Genomic DNA, 13,955 nt, shown 5'->3' with positions numbered 1-13,955 from the left:
GCCTGTGCCCCATCCTGCCCTGGCTGGGCAGCCCCAGCCCTACTTCCTCCCTTACCACAGTGGGCCTTGATCTGCCCTCCCATACCCCTTCCCTCCCCATCCACCACAACAGACTTAACAGCTGCATGCAGCTCTTCAAGCTGCCAGGCTGTGCTCCTTGCCACCTTCATGCTGCGCTGTGGCTGCGTGTATGCACGGGCCATTTATCGGCCGCATTATTGGCCACATCAGGCTGATTTCTGATGCAGCCAATTTTCTTTATATCTGTGCTGATCCCATATCGGACCGATGTATCAGTGTACCTTTAGTTTTAACTGCTCTGAATGTTTGTGTTTTTAGCTTGTCTTTCAGGATTCTATATGATGAACAAGACTTACATAAAATGAACAATACTTATCCAGATTATGTTAAAAATTTGCTGTATCATGTCTGTAGTTTGTCTGTCTATATAGAAGACTAGCCAATTGTCCGTCAAGAATGACAGGGGGAGGGGGCTGGGATGGAGTGCCACCACCTAAAGTCTCATGCTGCTGCTGTTCTGCCTCTTGCAGAAACCGGGGTGGGGGAGCTGAGGCCAGCAGCACTGTCCGGTCCTGGGCACAGCTTTGGAATTTGTCCAGTCCTCGGCGCGGCTTTGAATCATAGCAGCGCTCCCCCACTCTTGGAGCACTTTGATTGGCTGTTTCTGTCAGCCAGTTGGAGTGTGAGTAAAGCATGACAGACGGACAGACTTAGGCTTTTATAACATTAGAAGAATACTACTGGAAGCTTCTTTGGAATGGTGGAAAAAATATTCGTCCCTGTTTATTTTCTCTATTGCTTATGATTTTTTTTCCCATCCTACTAGAGGTCCTGCTGCAGTGTACCTGTGCTATACTTATTCAAGAACTTAGAAACTGATGCTGGAAATTAGACCTAGGTTTTGTGCATTTCAGTTCATGTAATTTCCACTAGTTCAATGTGAATTGTTGTTGGGTTTTTTTGTTTTTGTTTTTTAAATCAGCACCTTCTGAATTAGCTAAGACTTCCACTATTTGTTTAGTGTATGTGTAAATTCTTATAGTCATTTAAATACATTAGGTACTGAAGATGGGACTGCTTACTTCAGGTTGTAAATCACATGCAGATCACAAGGAAATAGAAAACCAGAACGGGCTTTTAGGACCTTGAGCTGTCAGTTCTCCTGTGGCAGTCTGAACTGCCTGGGGTAAACAGCTAACACTTTTCTCCTCTTCTTGTCTGCAGAATGGTGGTGATTAATACTGGTATACAATCTTTGTTTTAACTTAACAGGAATTGACTACAGAACAGAAAGACGGTGCTTTCTCCAATTTTTATATCTCTAAAGAGACTATTGAACTCCTTCGAGGTAATTTTTCTTGTGTTCACGCAGTATAACTGGCAGTAAAGAAGTATCTTTCGTTCTTTTTCAGTTTGAGGAAAGTGTAATAAGCAGTGGGACCGAATGTGTCCCTACTGCTGTGTGTAGGTGGACAATGACATTAAGTTTACTACAGTAGCAAACGGAGAGCCTATATCAAGCATACTTTATTACAGTGGGGAAGAGGGAGGAGGGCAACTTTTTGGCAAGCATGCCATAAATTAGGCCTGTACCCTCCCTGAGTGCAACCCGATTCTATTCCCTGCCTGGGCTGCTGCTCAGCTGTCTGCTTCCTGCTATATCTGCTGCTCTGCTGTCTGTGCCCTCCTTGATCTGCTGCATGCTAGAGGCTGCCTGTGCCACTTGTGACATGCATTTCACAGGTTGACCACCTCGTCTTATTAAATTGATATGTTTATATAGTTCTCATCAGTCTGTTCTTTATGTTAGATTCCAAATGACAAAATATCAAGGTACATAGGTTTAAAACCTAATTATTTTGGTAGTGGGATAAAATTCCACTGTAGTTGGACTAAAAATTGTAACTCTAATACTAACAAACTAATAACAAAATATGTGTAATATCTTTATATAACAACATTTTATAACAAATGATTCATAAACTAAAAAACAAAGGAGGTAGCTTTCAGATGCTACTTAGAGCAAGCAATCTACTCAAGGATGAAAGAATGGATGGAGAGTAAAGTGTAAATTGGATGACAGAATTAAGTTTCCATTTTTTGGTGAGGGAGAGCTGTTGGGTGGGGAAGTAGGAAACAATATTTCTGAGGATGCAACAACAGAAAATAGTTTGAAGTACAGGCAGTCCTCGATTTATGACTTTTTGAGTTGCGACGAACGTTGCTTATGACGTTTATAAAGTGACACTCCGTTTTAACATTCCGACATGGGTTTAGTCTTTATGACATACTGTGTGCAGCTGGTAAATGGTGGAAGGGCTGTGGGGGTGTAGATCAACGCCTCCCATGGTGAGGGAGGGGCTGGGACAGGTGCTGCCCAGCCAGGGCTGGGTGGGTGCGGGGGGCAGGAGGGGTGCGGTGGCTCCTGCCACTGTGCGCTGGTCATCTGGCAGCTCAACTGGCAGTCTGCTGTCCCTGCCACTGTTCCGGCAGGGCATGGGGAAATGTGTGCCCCTGGATCTGCACAGAGTGGGGCTGGCGGGGCCAGGGCTGCACTCCAGGAGGATGGCGGGGGCTACGGTGCATTTTCAGGTGGCTGCAGCCCTCGCCATGTTTGATGCCTGCCTTGCCCTGTTCCAGGGCACATGCCCTCCCACTGCTCACCCAGCCAGGGCAGGATGGGCACGGAGCGGAGCTGTTGTGTTGCCTCCGGATAAGCAGCTTGCAGTGGCAGGAGCCGCCCCTCCTCCCTGCGCCCCCTGGGAGAGCTGCAGCTTTGACAGCATGCAGGGGGCATATGCCCCTAGATTGGAACAGGAGCAATGGTGGGGGTGGGGGTGCTGCAGCCACCTGAAAATTTGCCATAGCCTCTGCCGCCTGCCCAGAGTGCAGCCTGGTGCAGCCCTGGCCCCGCCTGCCCCACCCCAGGCAGGTCTGGGGCCACACACCCCCCCCCCCACGTGCCCTCCTGGGCCAGCAATGGAAACTGCTGGTCGAGCTGCCAGATGAGCAGTGCACAGTGGTGGGAGCCATCACACCCCCACTTGCCTGAGCCTGCCTGGCCTTGGCTGGGCAGCCGTTGCTCTAGCCCTTCCCTCACTGTGGGGAGTATTGCTCTGCCCCCCACTCCACCACTTACCAGCTGCATGCAGTATTGACCAACCATGGTAATGGAACCAGTCCCCCATTTGTAACACTGTTCCTATGGGAAAATTGTTCCTGAGTTGCAACGTTTCGACTTAACACAAACTTTTCAGGAACCAATTGTGTCGTAAGTCTCAGGACTGCCTGTAAATTAAGAGCAGTTTTGGAACTGGATTTTAAGATTAAGTAAAGTGGTGAAGACAGTGATGTGTTGCTGTTTGTGTTTTTGTGTTGTTTCCTGGAGCTGGCATGTGATGTTCTGTTGAAGTTCGTGTAGTTGTACTCATGAACTCATTGCAACTTTTTTCCCCCCTCAGCTCGAGGTGTATCATACCTGTTTCCTGTGCAAGTAAAGACCTTCTATCCTATATATGACGGCAAAGATGTTATAGCTCAAGCATGGACTGGAACTGGAAAAACATTCTCTTTTGCTATTCCTTTGATTGAAAAGCTTCAAGGAGACACCCAGGAGAGAAGAAGAGGCCGGAGTCCAAAGGTAACAGCACGTTACATGAGAGTTACCATATTCTGAGATCATGCTTACTATGTTTCTTTGTCACGTTGATTCCAGTTTTCTTCAAGCCTGTGTCAGTGTGGATCCTGCTGCAGGTGCAAAATGCATTTGAGACTGGAGCCTTTTGAACAGCAGTGTTTGGGGCTGCAAATGTACACTGTGGCTCCTTGCGTTCCACGTGAATGCCAAAAGGGCAGGGCAGCTGCATTGTTTTCACAGTTGAAACTGGAGGTATCCAACCTGCTTCTACTTAGTGTTTGCCACCTGTAGTTTGGAACCCATACATGTGTCCCTGTGCAGGGCCATTAAGTCCCTTTTCCCTGATGGTTGATTTGAAATCCTTGGGCTACAAACCCTGTTCATCTTATCTTCTGATTCTTTTGACAGACTGCCAGAGCAGGTAACTTTTGTACAAACCATGTAGACATGTATCAGACTGGCATATAGTTGGCTGCTTCTCTTTATGAATTTGATTGTGGGATCCTTTTATTAGCCTCTGCTTGTTAGAGCAGTCCAAGGTCACTTTGGACCTTGAAGAAACTTGCTTGCGAACCAGCTGGTACAGAAGAAATTTGTGCCTTTGCAGCAGGGACATGACAATAAAAACCAATGGCAGCGACTTATAAGTGTTGAGAAAAGAGCCTTGACACCAAGTTCAGAACCAGTAAAGGATGTCTGAACAGAGAAGCACAAGCTCCAGGTACAGCTTAGTATCCACAGAGGGAGGCTGAAGCAGTCCTTTTGGAATAAGCCCATTAAGGCCCATTCAGAAACAAGTAGTAGTCAAGTGGAACCAGCTGTAGTCTTGGTAATAATAGCTCAAAATGTACTGGTATCAGTTTCACTAGTGTCATCAACTGTACAAGTACCAGTGTCAAAGTGTATCAGTCATTCATGGTATTGGTGGACATCCCACTGGAAGAAACTGCACTTAACCTAGGAATAGCATAAGCATGTGGGGACAAACTAGAAAGGTTTACACACACAATAATTTGCAACTAAAATGAGAGAGAAGGCAGCAAGCAAAGGTTCTTTTAAATGTATTTAAAGCAAGGGAAAGACTAAGACCCCCCTGTATGTGTACAGGTAAAAAGACCTGATGGGATCTAATTCATTATTCGCACTAATTGCACTTCATGCCATGCTACGCGTGCATGGCAGGAGGTGCAATTATGTGCATCATGCATTAGATTCCACTGTGCATTATTACCAGTGCAGGGGGAGCCTGATCCCAGGCTTTTTCTGCACCGGCAAGAAGCAAGCTTCCACAGATGGGAGCCCCCTCAGTTGAAGGGCTCCCAGTCACAGAGGTGTCCCATGCACCCCTGGGACTGAGGGATCGTGGCTGTTGCAATTCTCCAGGCCTAGGGGTTTCATGCATCCCCAGGGCATCCATGCCCCCAGGGGTTGGGACCCAACTGGGATCTGGCATCCAGTGTCTGCTTCTGTGAGATGCTGGGACCCAGAGTCAGCAGCTGCTGGGGCTGAGAATCCCTTTAGTTGCAGGACTCGCAGCCCCAGCTGGGCATGGCCTCTGAGGCTGGGATCCCTTTCAGCTGACGGGGCTCCTGCAGGAGAGACCCTGCTACACATACAGATTTTAACGCTTGATAGCAACCAGCTATAAAGTTAAGTACACATTTTAAAGGTCTAACTGTATAGCTGGTTGGAGCTTTTATGGCGTGATAGCTACTTTGCATATGTAGCTGGTCTTAAGGTAATTGCTTAATTAAATGGGTAATTGTGCAATACTTGTAATGTGTAGAGGGGGCCTAAAGTAAGTATAGGTCTGCTAGCTACTGGAGAGGTGAAAAAAAACAACAGATATTATAGGGAAAGCTGAAAAAGGGCCTTGCTTCAGTCTGTGCAACAGTTCAGTTTTTACTCAATGCTTAACAATATTAAGAAAAGGATGAAGGAAAAATTCTTCCCTTTATCAACTTTTAGGTCTACCTGTGTTCAAATTCGTGGGGTGTATAACATTTACCCTAGAGTACTAATGGTACTAGCTGAAGCCACCTCTGAACAGCCACCTCTAACAGTTATTTTCGAGAAATGGTGGCGGGTCAGTGAGAGGGAAACTTAACCTAACATTGGTTACGGGTAGTGGGCCAGAAGAAGATCATGCAGCCTAACTTTGATACTACAATGTTACTAGAACAGATTATTAAATCAGTTTGTAGGTTTCTTAAGGGTAATGAAGTGATGAGCAGCTGCCAGTATTCATTTGTCAAGAACAGATGTCAAACTAATTTTCTTCTTCAACATAACTACCTAGCTTACTGGATGGGGGAAAGCAGTAGGTATCTTGACTTCAGGAAGGCTTTTGATGCGGTTCCACATGACATTGTTATAGTGAAACAAAGAAAATATTGTCTAAATGAAATTACTCCAAGGTGGGTATACAACTGGTCAGAAAACATCTTTCAGGCTGTCTTGCCTGTTTATGGCTATATCGAGCCTTTAGGGGCCATTTTGTTACAGGGCTTTCCTAAAACCCTGATCTTTTGGTAGTGGTTCCAAATATCCAAGCTTACTGTACAAAATACAAGCAGTGTTTCCTACGTCTGAAGAAATATTAAGGTATTTGAAAATTTGTGAAGTGCCAGTATGGAAGAACTTGCTGAATTCAGTGCCTTTAAGCATTATGCCCTTGATCTAACAGCTAAGTCAGATATCAGGTTAGGAATGCAGCTATGGATTTGCTTAAATTACGTATGTTTAAAATGCTTCAGATCCACCATCCAATTGGGACACTTCTTGCCCATCACCTATGGTGGGATCCTCATTGACACAATGGTTACTTGCTTTATGGGAACTCTGGTTCTTCAGGATGTCAGGGTGGGTCATACAATCCACTCTTCATTCCTGTTTTTGGAGGGTGCAGGATTTTTTGCAAGGGACTGAGGGACTGTTAGAGCAACTCTACTTTGTATGTCCTGATACAGAGCGTGAGGCAGCATTATAGGTATATGAATAGTCCCAGTAGACACTGGTATTCAGAGACTCCAGTCCTGCACTCATGTGCTCATCTGGAGTGGAATCCATTTGGATAACATCTTGAAGAGCCACAGTTTGAAATGGGTAAGTGAATGTTATTTATCACATTTGAAATGGGTTGTGCTGTCACTTCCCTCAAAGGTAGCAATGTTTTAGCTGAACAAGAAGTGACTTCATTATGATTTGGTGAAGGCACAAGAATCTTGAATGTTTCTGTGGTTTTGTGTTTAAATACCACTTGGTTCAAACCTGTAACACTATTATAAGAGAAATGTAAATATATAGACCTAATTTTGGAAGCTTCTTACACCTTCTCAGTAAAAGTCAAGAGAGGGTGTGTCTGTTTTAACTGTTTCCTCCTGCCTAGGTGCTAGTTCTTACCCCAACCAGAGAGCTGGCAAACCAGGTAGCCAACGACTTTAAGGACATCACAAGGAAACTCACTGTTGCTTGCTTTTATGGAGGAACTTCGTATAATGGGCAAAGTAAGTGAGACTTGTGACTGAGTAAAATGCAGATTGACTAATGTGGTTGAGAAATACAGTTGTCTGTCTTCAAATAGATTATTTTAATCAGTCTTTCCAACTTCTGAGGGAGACTCTCTGGGCATTTGTACACAAGCTTGTGCTGCAGTGCCAGGTGCTTTTTTTAAAGTGTGCAGTGCTGCATTGCATGCAGGTGTGTAAGTGGCAAAATGTGTATCAGCATGCAGAAAATGGCAGTGGCACGCTTTTGAATTAAAACACATTGCAGATGCTTTTAGCTCAAGCATGCTGCTGCCATTTTCTGCATGCTGATGTGCATTTTGCCACTTTGCACTACATTGCATGCAATTGTATGTGCACATCAGCTCATGTACAGAGCAGACTCGATTAATCAAGTCTGCTCCCTGGCATGTCAGAGCATGAACCTGTATGTGTAAAAATGCCCCCTGTGTCTTAATTTGGATCTTTTTATGATAGAAAAACAAGAGGGTCTTTAGTAAAATGCATGGCTTCCTGCCTTTCTCACAGGTTTGGAGCTTCAGTCACAAAATTAGGGTGCTAAAGAGAAGATGTTGGAATGAATAATATATGGCTATATGGAAACACAGTGCTGGGTCTGATATTTTGTAAATAACACATTTGAAATTTTTGTAAAGTAAATCTATAAGTAGAAAACACTACATCTTTATGCTATCAATGGATTTTTTGCTACTGTTTTTAGTTGTAGACAAACATTTTTTGTTAAAAAAACAAAAAGCAGAGGAAAAGTTCTATTGATAGATCACTCAGTTGATATCTTGATGATCATAAATAAGGATAATTAATGTGATCACTGATAAGGCCCTTCACTGTCAGTGGACTGTATATCATAGCTGGGATTCATAGTCGCAGAGAGTAGGGATCAGTGGTGTACCTCAGTCAAAAGTACTCGGCTTTAGCTGTGTTCAGTGTCTCAGAGAAAGGTGACACCAGGTCCCCTCTCCTTCCCTCTGCCCAAGACAGTAGCATTAAATGAGGAGGGATTCCTTCCAGGTTCTATCTCAGGGGCGGGCAGTTATTTCAGTTGGAGGGCTGCTTGCTGAGTTTCAGCAAGCTGTTGAGGGCTGCATGGGTAGCCCTGTCCCTGGTCACCATCTTGTGACCAGAAATCCTGCCCCCCTGACCTTTGCCATGAGGAGTCCCTCCCCTTGCCCCTGGAAATACTCCTTTCAGCAAGAGGTTTTGCCATCTCGGAACCAGAAAAATACCTAATTATATTCTAAAAAGGAAACGTTTACAACATTCATTAATTTGGTTTCAAAAAATATTTTTGTCTTTATTTACATGTGTTTGTGTAGTGTACATAGAGATGATTGCACAATAGCTTAAAATGTAGTCTTACTCTTGTATATTGTGGGGGGTGGGTATAGGTTTGTTGGGGGGGCTGTGGGTGTGGGGTGAGAGCATGTGGGTGTGAGTGTGGATATGTGGAGTGTGGGTGCATATGGGGTTTGTGGGGGATGGGTGCCTGGGGTGTGTGAGGGGATGTGGGGGGGTCTGCATGTATGTCAATGCGAGAGGGGGTGTGGGTGCATGTGTATAGTGGGATGTGCATGTGGGACTCGGCCTATGAACACAAGCACGCGCTCTCCCTGCCTACGCATGCATGCACGGCCCCCTGCTCCCAGTTCAGCAATGCAGCTGCAGCTGGCAGCCACCTGGTGCTGGAGCAGGGCAGGGGCAGGAAGGGAATGAAATACCTGGGGTGGGGGCAAGGCTGGGCTGTTCAGTCCTGCTGGGGTTCCCTCTGGGTCCTACTGCCCCTGTCTCTTGTCAGGTTTGACAGCTTGCTGGGGCAGATAAATATTCATTTTATGAATATGGATCTGGCTAACTATAGGCCCGTCAGCCTGACTTCTATCCCGGGGAAGATCTTAGAAAAGTTTATTAAAGAGGCCATCCTTAATGGACTGGCCGACGCCAACATCTTAAGGGATAGCCAGCACGGGTTTGTCGTGGGTAGGTCTTGCTTGGCCAATCTCATTTCCTTCTACAAAAACTTCTTTACAAGCCAAATGCCAAGTGTTTGGATCAGGCTCCTCCCAGAGGTGGTACAGTCACTCACCCAGGTGATCTTCAAAAAAGTCTTGATGCCCATCTTGCTGGGATCATTTGGTCCCAGCAGTCTTTCCTGCCCACATGCAGGGGGGCTGGACCCAATGATCTGTAAGGTCCAGTCCAGCCCCTAACAACTATGAAACTATAAAGTTTCACATAACACTGCCGAGCCTATAAGGATGCTGCGGATTTTTCTGCAGTTGTGCCCTGCTAATCCATTGTATGCTGCTAGACCTTTGTCACAGTTCTGGGCTGCCAAGTCTTGCAATTTTTATGTTGGCCAACACTATGCAAGAAAGAGACTTGGGGGTCATCATTGACCACAAGATGAACATGAGCCTGCAATGCAATACTGCAGCTAGTAAAGCGACCAAAACGCTGGCTTGTATCCATAGATGCTTCTCAAGCAAATCCCGGGACGTCATTCTTCCCTTGTACTCGGCCTTGGTGAAGCCGCAGCTGTAGTACTGCATCCAGTTTTGGGCTCCACAATTCAAAAAGGATGTGGAGAAGCTTGGGAGAGTCCGGAGAAGAGCCACGCGCATGATCAGAGGTCAGGGAAGCAGACCCTACGATGACAGGTTGAGAGCCATGGGGCTCTTTAGCCTGGAAAAGCGCAGGCTCAGGGGCAATCTGATGGCCACCTATAAGTTTATCAGGGGTGACCACCAGTATCTGGGGGAACATTTGTTCACCAGAGTGCCCCAAGGGATGACGACTAGGTCGAACGGTCATAAACTACTACAAGACCGTTTCAGGCTGGACATAAGGAAGAATTTCTTTACTGTCCGAGCCCCCAAGGTCTGGAACAGCCTGCCACCGGAGGTGGTTCAAGTGCCTACATTGAACACCTTCAAGAGCAAACTGGATGCTTATCTTGCTGGGATCCTATGACCCCAGCTGACTTCCTTCCCTTTGGGCAGGGGGCTGGACTCGATGATCTTCTGAGGTCCCTTCCAGCCCTGATGTCTATGAAATCTATGAATTTTCTAAAAATTTTAGGGGCCCCGCCGGCTGGATAGAATGGCCTGGTGTGCTGGATGTGGCCCACGGGCCATACTTTGTCTGCTACCGCCGCTCTATCTGGTTACCAGAAGAGCCCTGAAGCATGGGGTCACTGGCTGTCATACTTTAAAGGCAACCAGAGTTTAGTTTGGGAATGGAGGAAAAAATCTTCTGCAATAAGATCATTGAAGCTGCTGCCTACCCTTTTGTCATCTTTTTTTTTCATTCTCTTCTTCTTCTTCTGATATTTTTGTTTATTTCCCAAATAAAGTAAAAAGAAAACAAACTTTTATGACACACAATTTCATGAGCTTTTCCTTTATTTTTCAGGTGTCCGTATTAGTCTGTCGTACAGATTGTGTATTAGTGTAGTAGTACCAGTGTAATAAAATAAAGTTGTCATGTTCTTCACTCTAACTGAAATTGCTGGTATCTAAATGTCCTGTCCTTTCCTATCTTGCTGTTTTCAGTTGACTTAATTAGAAGCGGCATTGACATCTTGGTAGGGACCCCAGGTCGAATCAAAGACCACCTTCAGAATGGCAAGCTGGAACTTTGCAAACTTAAGCATGTTGTTTTGGATGAAGTTGACCAAATGTTGGACATGGGATTTGCTGAACAAGTGGAGGACATTTTACGAGTTGCGTACAAAAAGGGTAATTTCAGACTTTGAAGCAAGTAGTTGGGAATATAGTAATAATAATTAGTCCACTAAAATCAGACAGTTGAATTAGAATTTCTAAAACCTGTAAACTGAGGTGGGTGTGGGATGAAGAAGAGTGCTAGGAAAAACCTACCATAGATATCTGTCTGGGTAATTTGATATCAAACTAGAAGTCATTCACAGATTCTTCAGAATAGAGAAGATGCCAACCTGCTTGAAATCCATCTGCTAGTGGAAAGTAAGCAACTTTCCCTGGCACCCTTTCCTAAGCTGAAATAATGAATGGTTGGAACTCCCAGGCAAGAACATTGGAGGCTTCTTCCTCTTTAATAGTGAAGATAAATCTTTCCTCTGAAGGGTTGGGCATTTTGTATTTTATTTTTTACTTTCTTGTATTGGGATTAGCACAAACATGCTTTGTTTATGAACATTGAAATAGCTTTTTATTAATGGTGTCTCTTGAGTGGATTTTGCTAACGTTTTTTGAGTTTTGGGGGTTTTTTTGCTGTTTAAAAGAAGAGATACTAATAATAGTTTAGCTTTTAAAATCATGTATTTCAGGGTTGGTATAGTGACCTAGTTCAGACATATTATAAATAAATGGAGTTGTATTTCTTATTGAACAAAGGGGTTGTAACTTTGAGATGAGGATAAAGGCAAAAATGCTCCGTGTTCCTCAAGTAATAGACCCTTGTCTTTGGTAACATGGGTATTGTTCACTCCAAACGGAGGTGTGTTCAATTCTGCTCATTTGAAGGTTGGCTCAAATGTGACCATTTGAGAAGATTGGGAAGAGGAAAGCAGTAGAGAAAACATAATACTATTATGAGGATATTTTCCCATAGTTTTCCATCCATAGACTTCCAAAGTCTGAATGATTTCTGTAGTCTTTCATATTTTAAGTAACTGAGTTTAGGCCTTAATATTTTCCCCTTGAGCTAATGTGATCCCCTAGGATTTAGATACTAAGATTTTTAAATGGGTTGTTGTATGTTTAAGATTCAGAAGATAACCCTCAGACGCTCCTGTTTTCTGCCACTTGCCCAAATTGGGTGTATGATGTGGCTAAGAAATACATGAAATCCCGATATGAACAGATTGACCTAATTGGGAAGAGGACTCAAAAAGCAGCTACAACTGTAGAAGTAAGTAATGTTGTTAATACAGCATGTTTTCTGTAATAGGTGTATTTTATTTGCTTTTTAAGGACTGAATTTGAAAATTCACACATTTTAGAGTTGATCTGTGAATTCTGCTCATCTGCTTCATAAAAATTTTCATGCAACTCTAGATCATGCATGATCTTGTTTCAGGGAAGATCTGTGAATTCCCTACCTGGGGAAACTTGTTTGCAGTACACTTATTTTGCCCATGCTTATTTTAATTTGATTTTAGTTTTATCCTTTTGGACAGAAGTGATCCACACGTTATTGTTTTGCCATCCATGTTTTAGTAATATGATTTTTCCATTATTCAGAATTTCATGCTCAAGGAAAACCATCTTTATAACAGTGTTCTATTTTTAAATTCTACCCTTTCAATTGTACACTTCTAAAGCTGTAATTTAAGTGTTTTTAATACAAGCTGAATACCAGATTGTGTCTCTGACAGCATTTGGCTATAGAATGCCACTGGACTCAAAAAGAAGCAGTTATTGGGGATGTCATTCAGGTCTACAGTGGGAGTCATGGACGGACCATAGTCTTTTGTGAGACCAAAAAGGAGGCAAATGAACTGGCTCTTAATGCCTCAATTAAACAGGTATGTTGTCTGCTATCTTACTAAGATAGTGTGTTGCCCCTTTCGACATAGGGGTAGTAACCAACCTATCCTCACTAAATCTGCAAGCATCTTTTGAGTTGTCATTGATTCAGAATTTTGGTATAAGTTACCCAAAAGGCACCCACAAGATCAGTCCACTGGGTAAACCATTGCATATGTGTAATGTTGGGCGTCCCTTCTTTGCTCCTATTTGGATTGGACAAAGACTGATAGTGGTGGTGGTGTTAAGGATATAGTTTTTCCTTGGATAAAACATAGACATGAGGTGAAACTTTTACAAGTTAAATCTGTCTTTTTCTCTGTCAGTTCTGGGATACCAGTGATGATTACATATTTGCAGACTAGCAATTACTAGGAGATAGCATGATGGCAATTTCTGCCCTATGATAGTTTAAGTCAGTGACTGAGGTATACATTTTAAAAATTGACGAGAGATGTGTCTGCTTTATTAGTACCGTTGTCTCCTCTCTCAAGGAGTTCAAATAATCCCCCCCAGTTGCAAATTCCACATACAATGTAGCTTTTGGTTCTTATTTCTGAGACTTATGAAGCCTGAGGCTAACTGAAGGCACTTGATACTAAGTTTGGGGTGTGGGAAGACGGTACACTAGCAAGTCACCATGATATCTGTGCCAAATACTAGCTAGTATTACAGTAGTAGATCCCTTGATCTTAGTCCAGATCATTGTGTGACTGTCAATGTTCTTACTTGATCAGATAGATTATTTTGAGACTAGAAAACAGTATATTCTTGTGCTTTTAGGGGAAAGGAAGAAACTTTTACCCACCACATTTCTGTTCAGAAGGGTGTTTCTTCTGCACTATTGGATGACCTCACTAATAGCTAAATCCTCAGCATGGAGCCTTATTCTGTGTTCCTGTTGATGTTATCTGTGATATAATCTGTTGCAGAGAAATGCAAAACTCTGGTCTTGGCAAGTAAGAAAAGGGGACACAAATATGTAGTCATTAATATCTTGATAGCTAAGCTTGTTGATGAACTATACATCCATTCCCTTTATAGATCATCCTTTTAAAAGAGGGGTATCAAACTCCCCTTGTGTTCCTGGCTGCACTCAGACTCAGATGGGGTCATGAGGAAGCTGCCATAGCAGCTTCAGCTCCTGATCTCACTGTGTGCTCTGTACTACAGCTGGAGCAGCTGCCACTGTGTCCCATGCCATAGCAGCTCCAGTTCCACCTCCAGCATCAGGCACAGCACAGGGGCTAGTGGCCAGGGTGG

The 13,955-nt window shown here is 43.9% G+C and overlaps 1 protein-coding gene across 3 annotated transcripts in view; it reads left to right on the top strand.

The window, feature by feature from the left end:
• The window catches only part of LOC102376284 (nucleolar RNA helicase 2), a 32,492-nt gene that overhangs the window by 1,639 nt on the left and 16,898 nt on the right, over positions 1-13,955 (top strand). For all 3 annotated transcript variants that reach the window (XM_025203551.1, XM_006023142.3, XM_025203552.1), the window contains exons 2-7: positions 1,294-1,369; positions 3,483-3,661; positions 7,047-7,164; positions 10,737-10,922; positions 11,930-12,075; positions 12,542-12,691. In XM_025203551.1, the coding sequence (XP_025059336.1) occupies positions 1,294-1,369; positions 3,483-3,661; positions 7,047-7,164; positions 10,737-10,922; positions 11,930-12,075; positions 12,542-12,691 (855 nt within the window). The remainder of the gene's footprint in view (positions 1-1,293; positions 1,370-3,482; positions 3,662-7,046; positions 7,165-10,736; positions 10,923-11,929; positions 12,076-12,541; positions 12,692-13,955) is intronic.

Source organism: Alligator sinensis, unplaced genomic scaffold (assembly GCF_000455745.1).
Source record: "Alligator sinensis unplaced genomic scaffold, ASM45574v1 scaffold546_1, whole genome shotgun sequence".
Classification (NCBI taxonomy): Eukaryota; Metazoa; Chordata; order Crocodylia; family Alligatoridae; genus Alligator; species Alligator sinensis.
This window is presented reverse-complemented; position numbering and strand designations above follow the sequence as displayed.